The sequence below is a fragment of the Dermacentor andersoni genome, chromosome 6 (genome assembly GCF_023375885.2).
Source record: "Dermacentor andersoni chromosome 6, qqDerAnde1_hic_scaffold, whole genome shotgun sequence".
Classification (NCBI taxonomy): domain Eukaryota; kingdom Metazoa; phylum Arthropoda; class Arachnida; order Ixodida; family Ixodidae; genus Dermacentor; species Dermacentor andersoni.
Genome location: NC_092819.1, coordinates 65,438,666 through 65,454,222, shown reverse-complemented (window position 1 = coordinate 65,454,222; position 15,557 = coordinate 65,438,666). Strand labels below are relative to the sequence as shown.

Below are 15,557 nucleotides of genomic sequence, written 5' to 3'. Positions count from 1 at the left end.
AAAATGGAAAACCTGTGGAACAAATACAGGTGTGTGTCTTTCTCTTCTACGCCTATGTAGCAATGGGAGTTGAGTAGTGCACGTGGCACAGATGGGTGTTCGTCTGTGCGAGGAGGGTGTCTGCTGTATATGTAGCCTGTACAGGTGATGCTCGTTTAAATGTGGTACATTCAGGGAAACACAGTAAATATTGCGGAAAGCCCGTACACCCCTACACGGCGGATACGAAATACTACCAAAAAACTTCTTAGAGCACCCACGAATTTGGACGTTGTGTCTGGTGGCTTTAAGTGCTGTTCTGAAGCAAGGAAATGAAAACAGTGCTCGTCTATTATGTGGATAACGGTAGTGCAGTTGTGTTCCCGTCAGCGCACTGTTTCGGTAATGCGCGTGTAATACAAGCGGCCTAGTCACGAAACTTTTGGCAATCGTGTGCGTCTGCTGTTTTCAATACATAATTCGAAAGCGTCAGCGCCCATTTATGGTGGATCCACACGACGGACGAAATCCGTCTTTTTCGCGACGGACTGCGCATCACGTGACTACGCGTCACGGATTTGTGCCGTCCGCGCGTCGTCCGCGACCCCCACGGACGGAAAATGCCGAGCTATTTTTCGCATCCGGATTTTGGGGGTCGAATGCTACGGATTTAGCCTAGCATGCTCTACAGTCTGGCAACAAGCGCAGCTTTGGGATCTTTCTGAAACAGCTTCATCGCTGCTGACACCATTCGTGTTCAATTCGGACAAAACAACAGTCATTGCGGCCAACCGTCGTTTCCTTTCGATCTCCATTTTCATTCAGACTGAAAACACCTATGACAAAGTCTTTGTTACACCGATGGCGCCATCTAGAGTGAGTAAAAACAACAATTATAATAACTTACGGCCACTGAGATCCGCCCGGGCCGCCGCAACATCTTCGAGGCCATGTTCAGCCAATACAGCCACTCTAAGCCTACACGCCGAGAATCTGAGTATCTCTTTCGGAAACGGTGCCCACTCATCACGAATACATTGCTGTCGAAGCTTCTGGACACAAATTTAAACCAAATACAATCCTCAGTTTGAAAGTTACGGGCCACACAGTGGACGACGACGACTTGACAGGTTCGAGGCGGACGGCAGTCGCTTCAGGCGTAGCCGCCATCTTTATTTTTCCGGCGCGGTCGTCTACTCAGTCCGTCCGTCGTCTGGATGCGCTTCGCAGCCGGACGGGCGGCGGACTAAGCGTCCGCGGCACAGATTTGCGTGGAGCCGTCCGTCGTGTGGATACACCATTAATGCCCTATGAGAGCTAAAATTTTGCAATGTCAGTGTACACATGCATGTTTTATGGCTTCTGTCATTTTTTGTCAATGTCTTTTTCATTTCTTTTCATATACATTGCACACGGAGAACCGAACAACAGGTTCCGGAGCCGTTCCATGGAAGTTTTATTGGAAGATACATAAATTCTTGGGATCATTGCCAGCAAATAATACCAGTCTTGCTGTTGAAAGCAGCTGTGGAGAGCCCACAGTCTCTGAAGTAAGCATGCACGGATCTTTCAACACCCTCGGTTGAATTGTATCAAGCTGTTCAAAGTGTCACCTAGGTTATTACGACCATAAAATATACATTCAGTATCTGTGACTGGATCTATTCATGTCAGCAATGCTTTTGTAGCCTTTTACAGGTTGTCTGAAGCATGGAAACAGGGGAGCCATGCGAGGAACATGAGTTATGGACATGCGACGCTCCATTAGACAGCCTGGAACCACTAGGAAACGGCGAAAACAGCCCACCACCATGCATTTTCTACGAGTCAGTGCCAACAGAAGTGGTCGATGGGCTTGGCCAGCCGTCCACAGACCGGACATGCCCCAACCAGTCCACCCTAGGCCTACCTTTCCCAAGCCGCTGTACCCCTGCCAAATCACCTGTAGGCGAAAAAAAAAAAGAAGCAGGGACGGCGTGCTGGGGGATATTGTCCATGAACAAAAGAAGTTTCGGACAAGCTGGTACGACTTGAAAATGCAGGAGCTCTAACTTTATAAGCGGCAGCTCCAGTTGCAAGAGGAAGCTGCAAAGAGGGACACGCAACTAATTGATGTGTTGAAGGATTTTTTTCCCGTTAGAATATTCTCTGTGTGTGCGCGCTATTTTTTATTTCAATACCTTCAAGGCCCGAAGCTGTTGCAGAAAGTGTTCCTTATTAGAAGGTTAATAAAATTCATAGTTAAAACCACTGAATTTTCTTTATTTCACTTGTGAGTAACGACTTCTCACGATGAAGCAGTGCATTCAATAGTTGCATGACCCAGAATGAAAGACCGTGCAAATGTTATATGCAATGAAATTGACATCTTTAAAAATTAATTGGAAAACATATTTAGCACCAGCGAACAAGGACAGAAGGGAGATGACACCATAACACTGTCCATCCTTCTTTCCTTGTTCACTGGCGCTAAATATGTTTTCCAAGTCAGTTTACCAACATGCCCAACAAATGGCAATGCTCAAAAATTAAACATGAGTACGGGAGTCCACACTTTCCTATAAGAATACGTGGTTTCATAATTGCCTTCGACGAGCTCTTGTGCATGTAAGTTCTGCAATTGCGAGGTATGCACAGTGGTGGCTGAAATCTAATAATTACAGCCCAAAAGAAATGGAAGTTTGCCCGACAGCCTTGCCAAAGTATTCTGCACGAAACAGGAAATGCTTTGTTTGCTTTTACAGCCAAGGAGGCCACCAACTAGATACTGTGTCCATGTACAACGTTGCGGAAGCAATGGTACGACCTTCTGACAACTTCGTTAAAATAGAACCAATCAGGTACAAACTTTCAAATCTGTGTTTGTATATCTAAAGAAATTAAAAAAAGAGCAATAGAGATGTGCTAAAATATGGCTGCCTATGTAAATACAAGTGAAGTGTCTGTCCTAGTATAGTACACATAAGGAGCTTTAGCAGGTCAGTCTAGCCTAGATGGGCTGGTTGCTGGCTTTTTGCAAAAAAGTGCTCTGCCAGTGCCACCCTTATAGCTTGGCCATTACTAGCATATAATTCTAAACTATGAGAAGGATGTTCATGGGTGGCATCCTACATAGCCACCTCTTGCTCCCATTGCTGCTCCACTCGTTCTTTAACTTCCTCACATACATTGTGCAAAACACAGCATGCCCTAATAACTAATCTGGCAGTGTCGAGACTGCACTCCATGCGCTTCATAACAAAGCGAAATCTGGCTTTCATTAGGCCAAAAGCATTTTCCACAATTCTTCTCGATTTCGACAAGTTGTAATTAAATGCATATTCAGGTGTGTTGGGTAATGCATTGGCGTATGGCTTTTGAAGATTACATGTCAGTGAAAACGCTTGATCGCATAAAATAATAGGAGGTACATGAACACCTTCAATGACAGCTGTCGGATGTTGAAATAAATCACTTTCAATGAACTTCCAAAGTGTCGACCTGCCATAAACAAATGCATCATGGCCCCGCCCAGGAGAGCCGACATTTCTGTAGCAGAATCGGTAACGGTGGTCGACCATTGCCAGCAAGATCATACTGTGCCTGCAGGCAGAACGAAGTGAGTGTTCAAACAGCGAGCAAAAGGAAAAAAAACAAACAAACAAAACCAAGCATTCGAAAATATGTTCATACTTCAAATAAACCAACTTCTACACTATTCAACAAACTAAGCAATAGTAAACAACCGTTGAGAGAACAAATTGCGTAATCAGGTTATTGATCTGAAAGTATGAGGGCATCGTCGGAAAAATCTCAACTCACCACCCCTTGTAGTTGTAATCTGAAGCATGTTCTTTCGGAGGTGACACAGGGAAATGGCATCCGTCAAGCGCACCAACGCCTTGTGGGAACCCAGTAATGACAAGAAGCTCCCTGATCTGGTCTTCAATGTCTGCGGGTGCTGGCATCTTGAGCCAGGCTTCTTCAATGTTTCTCAGAACAGCTGTGCAGAACTCCTTATATATTTTGTTCACTGTTGAACGGCCAAGTGAAAATTTTCCTGTATTCCGCGGTAGAACGCAAACGGTAGAGCGTGACGGCGACTCTTCTTTTCCACAGAAGTGACTTCGTTCATTACAATATCTACACGTTACAGATCGCTGCGACAAGACTCCACGATATACTTGAACGTGGCTGGCGAAACACGAAAACACTTCTTGAAGTGCGCTTCTCCCAAATTAGGCAGGGTGTCCTCAAACCACTGCTGGCTGCAAGGAAAGCGCCATCGAGATCTGGCTGTCGTGCTCAGAATGGTAGCGACGGCAACCAAGTTGAACATGTTCGAAAACATCTGAAGCTCTAAGTCGCGGACTTGACGTCTCAGAGCTTCTCTTTGCTCTTGGAGCCTGCAATGTTACACACGGTCTTTCGCGCGGAGGCATATCAATGCAGCTGTCAGGACTTGTGCTCGACGAACTTCCTCAGGTAGGCGTTGCAACGGTCTCGCTGTGGCAGGCACCATTTTGTTTCTGGCCTTCGGATTTGACATACATTGGCCACAGTTGCTATGGTCGATTCTGAAAGACAGTAAGAAACTCAAACTAACCATGCCATAGTATGCTTACTTTTATATTTCACTGTTTATTACGGCAGTTTAAACTTGTAAATCAGTAAATCAGTAATCATGAGATTTGCTCTGAAATTAACACTTCCTTCCAGTACAACCATTTTAATTGCATGCTATCTTGCCCCGACGCCGACATTTCATTTGTTAAACAACTGTATTCAATCCTACTGGATCTTCAGGCCCGCTATCCCCGCGCGAGGTGCTTACTTTGTGGCAATTTCAACTTCCCTGACATTAACTGGCTTGACTTATCGGTGCACAGTGGCCAATCGAAGGAGTTTATTAATTTAGTTCTTACCTTCAATCTTACACAAACAGTTGACATACCAACCCGCCAAAATATATACTCAAATACTCTTGACTTTGTTCTTGCTTCGAACCCTGAATCCATTCAGTCATTATCATGCATTCCCGGTTTCAGCGATCATTGCACCTTATTGTTCAAACTGTCCTTACCCATCCCTACTCGTCAACCATCTGTCAAATATATCCGAGACTATAAGAAGGGTGACATTCAGAATATTATCACCGAGCTGGACAAGTTTCTTCATTACTTCCGCATGTCCTCCACTTCCAGAACAGTAAATGAAAATTGGCTGCTTTTCAAACAAAAATTGTTATCACTCGTTGACCGATATGTACCCCTTGTTTGCATTCGAGGCGATGCCAGCAGACCCTGGTTTTCTAGTGCCCTTAGAAAACTTTCAAATAAAAAGAAACGACTCTTCGGGGCAGCAAAACATTCGGCTAGCGCTTTGCGTTGGGAAAGGTATTTCTCTTGTCTTCGCGATTACACAAAACTTTTGCGATGCTCAAAAAGAAAATTTTATCATAGGGATCTACAGGACATTATTCGCTCCAATCCAAAAAAATTCTGGAAACTTTTAACTCCCGGCATTAGGTCATCACATAATATATCATTGGTAGCGATAACGGTTCCGAAGTTCCACCAGATAAACGCAGTCATGTAATGAATTCTTACTTTTCCTCAGTTTTTACTAATGAACCGATCTCCCCTATATAAGTTTCCGTTTTCACAGATGCCGCCCTTTATCATCACTACACATGGTATCATAAATCCTATTGAAAGGCTTAGAGTTTCAAGCGCCCAAAACCGGATAATATAACATCTAAGCTACTGAAATGCTTCAAGCCAGTTTCTGCAAATAATATTTGTGCAATCGATTGCTACCGGCTCAATTCCAGAGGACTGGAAGATGAGCAAGGTAGTACCGGTTTTTAAAGCAGGTAACCGTTCTGATCCTTCTAACTACCGACCCATTTCACTAACATGCATTGCTTGCAAACTACTAGAGCATATAATATATTCACAAGTTGCATCTCACCTTAATTCCAACAGCTTTTTTTCCCCCAACCAGCACGGCTTCAGATCCGGTTACCCATGCGAAAACCAACTTTTCCATTTCACAACCGATCTTCACCTAAATTTATATTCCTCATTTCAGACGGACCTCATATATCTCGACATCTCGAAAGCTTTCGATCGTGTACCCCATCAGTGCCTTTTAGCCAAACTTTCATGCTTGTGTCTTGATCCGCTGATATTAACATGAATTCGTTGTTTTCTATCCGGTCGTTGTCAATTCACTGTTATCGATAATAATCATTCGCCCACAACTGAAGTTCTTTCTGGTGTCCCGCAGGGCTCCGTGCTCGGCCCACTTTTGTTTTTAATCTTCATAAACGATCTTGCTTCCAGCATTTCATCGTGCATTCGTCTTTTCGCTGATGACTGCGTCTTGTACCGCCGCATAACCACATATACAATGATAAGTTGTTGCTCCAAAAGGACTTAGGCAGAATTGAAGACTGGTGTTCGACATGGCTAATGAAGCTGAATGCATCTAAGTGCAAATACATGCAGGTAACACGCAAGCGCACTAACCTCAGCTGAGCATATTCGTTGTACTCAACCACCCTTTCCCAAGTTGAATCTTACCATTACCTTAGAATTCACATCACCAGCAGACTCACCTGGTCCGAGCACATCACGAAGATTGCAGCTGATGCATCGAAATTACTCGGTTTCATCAGACGGCACCTCAGCTTCTCCCCTCCCTCTATTCGCAGTCTAGGTTACAAAACGTCTGTCCGAACCAAACTAGAATTTGGTTCCCCCAATTTGGAATCCACATCAGGCTTACCTCATCGATAGCCTAGAAGCCATTCAAAACCGTGCAGCCCGATATATTTCATCCGACTACGACACCCACTTCAGTGTTACCAATATAAAATTATTGCTTGACATCGAGCCTCTGACGCACAGATGAAAAATCGCCCGTTTGTCATTATTTCATAAGCTATACTTCTGTTTTCCTTCGCTTCGGGACTCATCTGCTTCCACCTCTCCGAACATCACGCCGTCTCTTCAACTCCATGAGCATTCTACGTCTGCACGGCTCCTCTAACGCATTTAACAAGTCATATTCCTGCCTCTTGCAATTGAAGAATGGAATTCATTACCAGACCATATTGTAATAGAACGCGATCCATATAAGTTCCGGCAGTTGCTGACAACAGTTGCCTCTGTTTACTTTACTGTTGCTGTTTTTATACTTTTTAATGCTTATTTAAAGGGTTTTTGTACTTTTTTTCTGTATATATCGTGCTGATCACTGATTGTGACAATGTTTGACAGTGACCTACGTTGTTGTGTTCGATGTTCCGCCGCCCCTTACGTAATACCCCTTCCAGGGTTCTTTAAGGACCATTAAGTGATGAAACACACAGCTGTTGTACACTTTCCTCTTGAGGGATAGTGGCAACCTGCTGTTCATGATTTGAGAATGCCTGCCAAACGCACCCCAGCCCATTCTTATTCTTCTGGTTATTTCAGTCTCATGATCCGGATCCGTGGTCACTACCTGCCCTAAGTAGATGTATTCCCTTACCATTTCCAGTGCCTCGCTATCTATCGTAAACTGCTGTTCTCTTCCGAGGCTGTTAAACATTACTTTAGTTTTCTGTAGATTAATTTTCAGACCCACCTTTCTGCTTTGCCTCTCCAGGTCAGTGAGCATGCATTGCAATTGGTCTCCTGAGTTACTAAGCAAGGCAATATCATCAGCGAATCGCAAGTTGCTAAGGTATTCTCCATCAACTTTTATCCCCAATTCTTCCCACTCCAGGTCTCTGAATACCTCCTGTAAACATGCTGTGAATAGCATTGGAGAGATCGTATCTCCCTGTCTGACGCCTTTCTTTATTGGGATTTTGTTGCTTTCTTTATGGAGGACTACGGTGGCTGTGGAGCCGCTATAGATATCTTCCAGTATCTTTACATATGGCTCATCTACACCCTGATTCCGTAATGCCTTCACGACTGCTGAGGTTTCGACTGAATCAAACGCTTTTTCGTAATGAATGAAGGCTATATATAAGGGTTGGTTATATTCCTCACATTTCTCTATCACCTGATTGATAGTGTGAATATGGTCTATCGTTGAGTAGCCTTTACGGAATCCTGCCTGGTCCTTTGGTCTAAGGTATTCCTGATTCTATTTGCGATTACCTTAGTAAATATTTTGTAGGCAACGGACAGTAAGCTGATCGGTCTATAATTTTTCAAGTCTTTGGCGTCCCCTTTCTTATGGATTAGGATTATGTTAGCGTTCTTCCAAGTTTACAGTACGTTCGAGGTCATGAGGCATTGTGTATATAGGGCGGCCAATCTTTCTAGGACAGTGTTCCCCCCATACTTCAACAAATCTGCTGTTACCTGATCCTCCCCAGCTGCCTTCCCCCTTTGCATAGCTCCCAAGGCGTTCTTTACCTCTTCCGGCGTTACTTGTGGGATTTCAAGTTCCTCTAGACTATTCTCTCTCACCTTATCGTCGTGGGTGTTACTGGTACTGTATAAATCTCTATAAAACTCTTCAGCCACTTGAACTATCTCATCCATATTAGTAACGATATTGCCGGCTTTGTCTCTTACCGCACACATCTGATTCTTGCCTATTCCTAGTTTCTTCTTCACTGCTTTTAGGCTTCCTCCGTTCCTGAGAGCCTGTTCAATTCTATCCATATTATAGTTCCTTATGTCCGCTGTCTTACGCTTCTTGATTTACTTAGAAAGTTCTGCCAGTTCTATTCTAGCTGTAGGGTTAGAGGCTTTCATACATTGGCGTTTCTTGATCAGATCTTTCGTCTCCTGCGATAGTTTACTGGTTTCCTGTCTAACGGCGTTACCACCGACTTCTATTGCGCACTCCTTAATGATGCCCATAAGATTGTCGTTCATTGCTTCAACACTATGGTCCTCTTCCTGGGTTAAAGCCGAATACCTGTTCTGTAGCTTGATCCGGAATTCCTCTAGTTTCCCTCTTACCGCTAACTCATTGATTGGCTTCTTATGTACCAGTTTCTTCCGTTCCCTCCTCAAGTCAAGGCTAATTCGAGTTCTTACCATCCTATGGTCACTGCAGCGCACCTTGCCGAGCACGTCTACATCTTGTATGATGCCAGGGTTGGGCATGGGCATGGGCCGGACCGGACATGTAATGAGGAGGGAAGATAACCGATGGTCATTAAGGGTTACGGACTGGATTCCAAGGGAAGGGAAGCGTAGTAGGGGGCGACAGAAAGTTAGGTGGGCGGATGACATTAAGACGTTTGCAGGGACAACATGGCCACAATTAGTACATGACCGGGGTAGTTGGAGAAGTATGGGAGAGGCCTTTGCCCTGCAGTGGGCGTAACTAGGCTGATGATGATGATGATGAAGTGATGAAATGATGATGAAATGCATAGTTAATTTTTACTTCATACCCTAACATTGCTCACTTCAGAAGACGCTGTCATCGACATGATCGGGTCAAATTTAATTAAATTTGGACGTGTGGCAGCTCCACCGAAAAAGATGTCATTCAGGAACTTAAGGCCTCAACTGCTGAATGTTATTTTCTGTACCCGTGAATGTCATATACCCGTGCCACAGGTATATGCTTGCTCCGCTCGATGCTTTAAGCGAGCCTTAGTCTCCTCGGCACTAAATGCACGCTTCGGCGCCATTCTGGGTTGTAGCGCTGTAGCTCACAAAATTGCCTCTTCTCTCTCTCTCTCTCTGTATTCCCTCGCTAACATTATTCCCGCCCCCTACTTCTACTGTCGTTGCTGTTGCGGGTGAGCACGGAGACAAGCGCGGCAGCGCCTGCACTGCATTTGTGGGCGGTCACGCCTAGTTACGGCGTCAAGAGGGCACTGTGCACACGCTACGCGGCTTAAATGTTGACACGAGCTTCTCAGGTGGTCTTTCCTTTGTTCCGCACTCCCGTCATGTACTAACGCGATAGCGTTAAGGGCCCCGTGTCGCGCAAAATCTGTTGTCAACGCCGCGGGCGTCGCTTGGCGAATAATCATTCTGAACAACAACCGCGCAGGCCCTCCACGTGGCGCATATCTAGTCTTTCGTTCTTTACCAAGTTATTCCCCGGAATTTTGAGAATGTCAGCTCATTAGCAAACATCATGAAACAAAACACCGACAGCGCATGCCTTTTATGTTTTTGTGACACGGTTTCGTCCCAACCACATCCCGACGTGGCCGGCGTTAGAGGCGCGCGTCTCTACTACGTCCCGGCGTGGCCGGCGTTAGTGGCATGCAGGACCACATCAGCAGCAGCAACAGCGGAAAGTCGAAGAGGCAGAGACAGCCTCGCTTAAAAAGTAGAAATCGTAGAAAAACCAAGGCCACCCGTGCAGACGTGATGGCAAGCGGTCACTTCTGTAATCACCCCGCGCAGCTTTCCCGGGCTCGTCGTCTGCTGCGCCGCTCGGAAGTTGTAATGCACAGCTAATGGTTCGGGGCCTCCGGAGCAAGCGTTGCCTTTGCAACGGCAACAACGTTTCCAGATTATCGAGGCCAAGAACAAAGGCCTCAAAGGCGGCGAGCAGAAAGAGAACGGCATTTCGCTGGGGAAAGACGCGGCAACGCCGGCGGCCAGCGTCGCTCAAGCTTGCCACGAATCAAGCAACGTGTACAGTGCAGTTGACGAATGAAAGCAGAGAAAGGGAACGGTGTCAAAGGAGGCTGCCTCGCGAAGGCTGACTGCCGACGTCACGCTAGCTCCCTCCTAATGCCCTTTTCATCATCTTTTTTTTTTTTTGCTTGTGTTTTTTGGACGTCAAGGCCTTCGTTAGAGACTTCAAGTCGATTTGAGGTTCATAGGGCCTGGGTGTGTGGCCAACAATTTCGTATCCACTTTCGTCAAAGCAAGGCGATTTGAGACCTTCTAGTGCACGTATAGGACAACAAAAAAGGCGTCCAAATGAATCTTGGAACGAAAAAGACACCCCAAGTTAGCGTAGAGGTGTGTACGAAATGCAAAAAAAAAATAGAATGCCGAAGCAACACCCAGGTGCACTCGCTCAAAGTGCGCGCACCTAAAACCGGGACCGGAAGTGCGGCTTTACTCAACAAAATATGTGGCCCGATTAAGGAGATAGTGCAGTCTAAAAATGTAGGTATTTCCCGAAGGTAGTTCAGTCTTAACAACGAACCACACGATGCACTAATGCGCCCAGAGAGACCTTGTCTTCCTTCGGTGTCCCGTTGACTCGCCTTTTAGACGGCACAATCTCTGGGATCGGCCCATATTCCTTTCTTTTTTCCTCCACGGTAGCGAACTCTGCGCTGACACCATCCTGTTGAGCTCCGATGGAAATCAGACGATCCGCTTCCGCAACCTATGTAAGTGCAGGTCGCTTGCGAACGCGTTCGAGCTCCGCCAAGAAGGGAGCTGCGCGCATACTAGTTAATCTTCGGAACAAGCTGGACACCGATGCCTCAAGATTAGCGTCAGTCACAAGCGACTTGATGAAACCACATAGCACTTACCTTACATACACTTACCTATATGTACGAACGACATGCACCATTCCGGCCGCAAGGCCTCAATGCGATATGGCTTTTCCGTCAGGAAAGAAGAATCGACAACGTTGGTTGCCGGGGGATTCGGTCGCGACAGGATCAAGTTCTTTTGAGAAGCTCGCATGAAAAACAGATGGCTCTTCCCGTGCCTGCCCCTCTTAATGCAACGTACATTTCAAACCCTCCTCTGACGAGAGACATGTAGCACGCTTCCTATTTCTACCGGGTACCCGTTACTTGCTTTATGTGCAGAGAAAAATGACGCAATTTTCATAGCGACCCTCCAGGCGGTTCGCGCGCCACGTTCACGAAACTTCCGGTTCTTCGGTACAAACTCAGTGGCGTGAGAACAGAAAACTAAGGCCCGAAAGGTATGACGCAATGAATATGCAAATGCTGACACCTCGCAAGAGCAAGTAGTAATGTTTTAGGTAACGATGCACCCTTCTCTTCGTAATTATCTCGTGGCACTTTTCCAGTTCAGGCTGTCATACATGCTATGAACCAAGACTCCACGCAGATTCGCTTTGCTCCAGCGCAACAGTTACGTGCTAATATAACATCAGATAACTTCTGTGCGGTCTGTACCTTCTCTCAATTCTTTCACCTTATTTGCATCTGTGCTCCTATTTGCATGCCTACTTCGCATAACTTCGGTGGCGCGAACGAACGGTCTTATTACGTAAACCCTGGGAGCAGGCTGTAAGAAAATGAAAAATGAAGCTAAAGCAAATAAGATCGCGCGATTTGTGGCCGTGTAATAGTTACACTCTCACGGCTTTACAAGGCGGCGCTGACGCAACCGCGATGAGCACAAATTTCATCAGCTTCAGGTTCAGGATGCACAGCGCGGCGTTCAAGCGCCGTGCGTGTAAAGACCTTGCCCAAGTTTGTTTATTTGGCAATGGGAAACCTTACCAAGATTTTTATCCACGGAGCAGTCCGCAGTCACCATCAGTTATTAGAGAGATGCCTTTAGCTGGGTGTTATTTATCTGCAGAGGATCCCTCGTTGCACATGCGCACGCAGCTTGAAGTGCGTCTTACTGCGCAACAGCCAGGCTGCTGTCAGGCGCCTGCACAATTTACGCAGGATATTTCTGGGGCTAAATCATCACCCTCTCTTTCTTTATTACCTTCCCCATCTTTTATCTGTCAGCCCGAAATTTTGACGTGACTTACATAATCGCCCGCAGCGTACCATTCGAATCGTAGCGTTTTTTTTTTTTTACTTGAGACACCTATTACCTCGTGATGTCGCACTGGAAATCCAAGTTCCGCACGTTTTATTTATTTTTTCTCTTCTGATCAAAGGTCAAGGTCTTCGTGACGTACGGCCTTCAAGGTGGCAAACGCCCGCGGTCATCGCCGCAGTGAGTGAATCCGGAAGGGAAAGCTTGGAGCAGGCCGAAGCAGGCCGCGCCGCCCGAGGTGCACCTCGGCGAACCTGGCCGTCACGCGGAAACGTTGGCGGTACGCACGTGGTTACGCCGAGCTCCTAGTGCGCCGCCCAGAACCGGCTGCTAGCGGTGCGGCTAGGTGTAGCGTGCGGGATGCGACGCAGCCTCCCGCTGCAAGTTCGCCGGCGGCTGTCGGAAGAGGTCCGGCCGCCGCCGGCGCAGCGCAGAACGAGGTCTCGATCGTCCCGCGCCCAGCCTCCTCTTCCGCCACTGCCGCCGCCGCCGTTGACAAAAACGAAAAAAACGGGGGCCTCTCCCTTCCTCGGCGATCCTTCCTTCCTCCTTGGCGGCTCTCTAGCCTACTTTCTGAAGCAGCTTTCGCTTTCTATTTCAGGATTTCCTGCTGCCGCGATTGAGAACGCGCCGAGATGGGGGGAGGGGCGGGTGGTCGTGTACGCGCCGGGTGACGCGATAAATTTGGCAACATTCTCGGGGCAGCTCTTCTGGGAGGAGGAACGGAGTCTGCGGGCGCCCTTTCCTGCTCCGGCGTGGACGTGTCTGACCGTGGGCTCTTCTTCACCTGGTCCGACGACCAGGAAGGGAGGCCCCCTGGCTGGGGGAAAAGGCGCATTCCGGTCGCCGCCGGTGGACTGCGCGTGGAATGTCGAGGCCCTACAACGGGGAGACTGTCCACCGACCGACGGGACAGGATGCCTACACGTGCGCCAGTACCACTGTGGGCGCCATGTACGCATATATGGCGCCCACCCGCTGTCGCGAAGCGCGCCTCTCCCCCCCCCCCCCAACCACCCCCCTTTTGCCAGCGCGTTCACCGCCTACCCCCTCCAGCCCAAACGTTGCGCGAAGAAAACTATCGGGGGAAGCAGGATATACAACACCACTCCCTGACCCAGTATGGCGACCGACGAGTCCGGCTGTCCGACAACGACAGGGGAAACCGAGGAACGCCCAAGGCAGCGGCGGCAGCAGCAGCACGGGTTGGGAAGCCTCCTTGGCCTAGAAGCCACATGGGCGCACCGCGGCACGACGTTTCCTATCGGCGGTAAAAAGGAGCGCGGCGCAAGAGAGCACACGGCCTTGGCCGATTACGCGTCGAACCCAACAGATGATACCAGCAGATGGCTAGAAATAATGATCTTACCGCCGTGACGTATCTGGAGGGACGAGGCCTGGGCAGACCACACGCGATACCACAGCACGGGTGGCTTAATATCCATCAGCCACGACGATGACGAAAAATGTACAAGCACTGGTTTATTGTAATGGGGCTAAAAAATAAACGAAATAAACCGGAACATGGAACACGACACATGCACGCGCGCGCGGTGAACTATGTACAAGAGGACGGGGGGAGAGTGAGACGCCATGACACGGCGACACACCGTAACACCGGCGACAGTAGGTCCTTGAGGGCAGGGGCTGCCACGACGCGCTTACTCGTCCTTGCGTAGCAGGTAATTGCGGTAGTAGAAATCCGAAAAGAGTCCCGTGAACAGGGCCGTCTCGAGCACCATGAAGTAAGACATGATGCGCGGAAAGCCGCAGTCATAGAAGATGGGAATCCCGCCGTGCACCATGAGCATAAAAAACTGGATGATCTGCAGCTGGGTGACGTACTTCTTCCACCATAGGTTCGGCCGCAGCGAGGGCCCCAGGGCGGCGAGGCCGTAGTAGGTGTACATGAACATGTGCACTGCAGTGTTCAGGATGGGGAACATGGCCACCTGTCCCGTGATGCCGTTGTTGATGTCCATCCAGACGGTGGACAGCGCGAGCGAGTGGTGCAGCAGGTGCAGGAAGCTGATGTGGCTGTTCTTCTTGAGCAGCACGAAGAACACCGTGTCGAGCAGCTCGCCGACCTTCATGAGCATGTAGAACCAGCCGTGGTAGAGCAGCGGTCCCGCACTAGCCGTCGTGTCGGTGCCCTGGCAGAAGAGGTCGTACGGCTGCAGGGACGGCGTCCTGTCGCGCAGGTAGGTGAGCCGTAGCGTGAGGCAGAAGAAGTAGACGCTGAGCAACACCATGACCACGTTGTAGGCCACCACCACAGGCCGGATGGGGAAGGCCCTCCGGTTCTTCATGAGCGCCGGCCCGAGGCGTAACGAAAAGTAGAGGTAACCGGCCAGGATGGACACGATGACCGCCGGTGATCCCATCAGGGGCCAATGCCGCACCCGGGGGTCACCCCCCGAGAACAGCATGGACGACAGCGAGTGGTGCTGCGCGGGTAGGTCCTCGGAGTTCGCCATGCTCGACTGGCCCAGATCGGGCCCCCCGCGCCTCTTATACGGCGCGAGCGTGCGCCAGCGATCGGACCCTCTCCCTTCGAAGTCAATGCACCTTGCGCCGGAGAAAGCAGCCAAGGCCGGGCTTTCCTCTTTTTTTGCCGAACTAGGCCAGCCGCCCATTTATAGACCCTTCCTGGGTCAATGTCGTTATGCAACGCCTTGTGCCGGGCACTGCGTTCTCTCTCGCGTTCACCCTCTCCCCTTCCTGATGGCGCGCCTGTTATCGAAGGCTCGGAATCACTGCCCCTTTCTCTCCATCGCTTCCCCTTCCTCTCGAGGCCAACGGAAGGAATCGCGCTGCACTAATGTGGAAAAGTAAAACTCATCCCCTCGCGATGGCTACGCTGCCGTCCAGCAAAAGAGTGCTCTGCGAAGG

The 15,557-nt window shown here is 48.6% G+C and overlaps 1 protein-coding gene across 1 annotated transcript; it reads right to left on the bottom strand.

The window, feature by feature from the left end:
• Positions 1-14,127: 14,127 nt before the first annotated feature.
• Positions 14,128-15,350, bottom strand: LOC126522725 (very long chain fatty acid elongase 1-like). Its single transcript, XM_050171512.3, has one exon. It carries the CDS (start codon positions 15,299-15,301, stop codon positions 14,327-14,329), a length of 975 nt encoding a protein of 324 aa, XP_050027469.1. The 5' UTR covers positions 15,302-15,350; the 3' UTR covers positions 14,128-14,326.
• Between the last annotated feature and the right edge of the window lie 207 nt (positions 15,351-15,557).

What these genes read in the sequence shown, in the direction of transcription:
- LOC126522725 (XM_050171512.3), bottom strand. Translation starts at nt 15,301, where the DNA reads ATGGGCGGCTGGCCTAGTTCGGCAAAAAAAGAGGAAAGCCCGGCCTTG.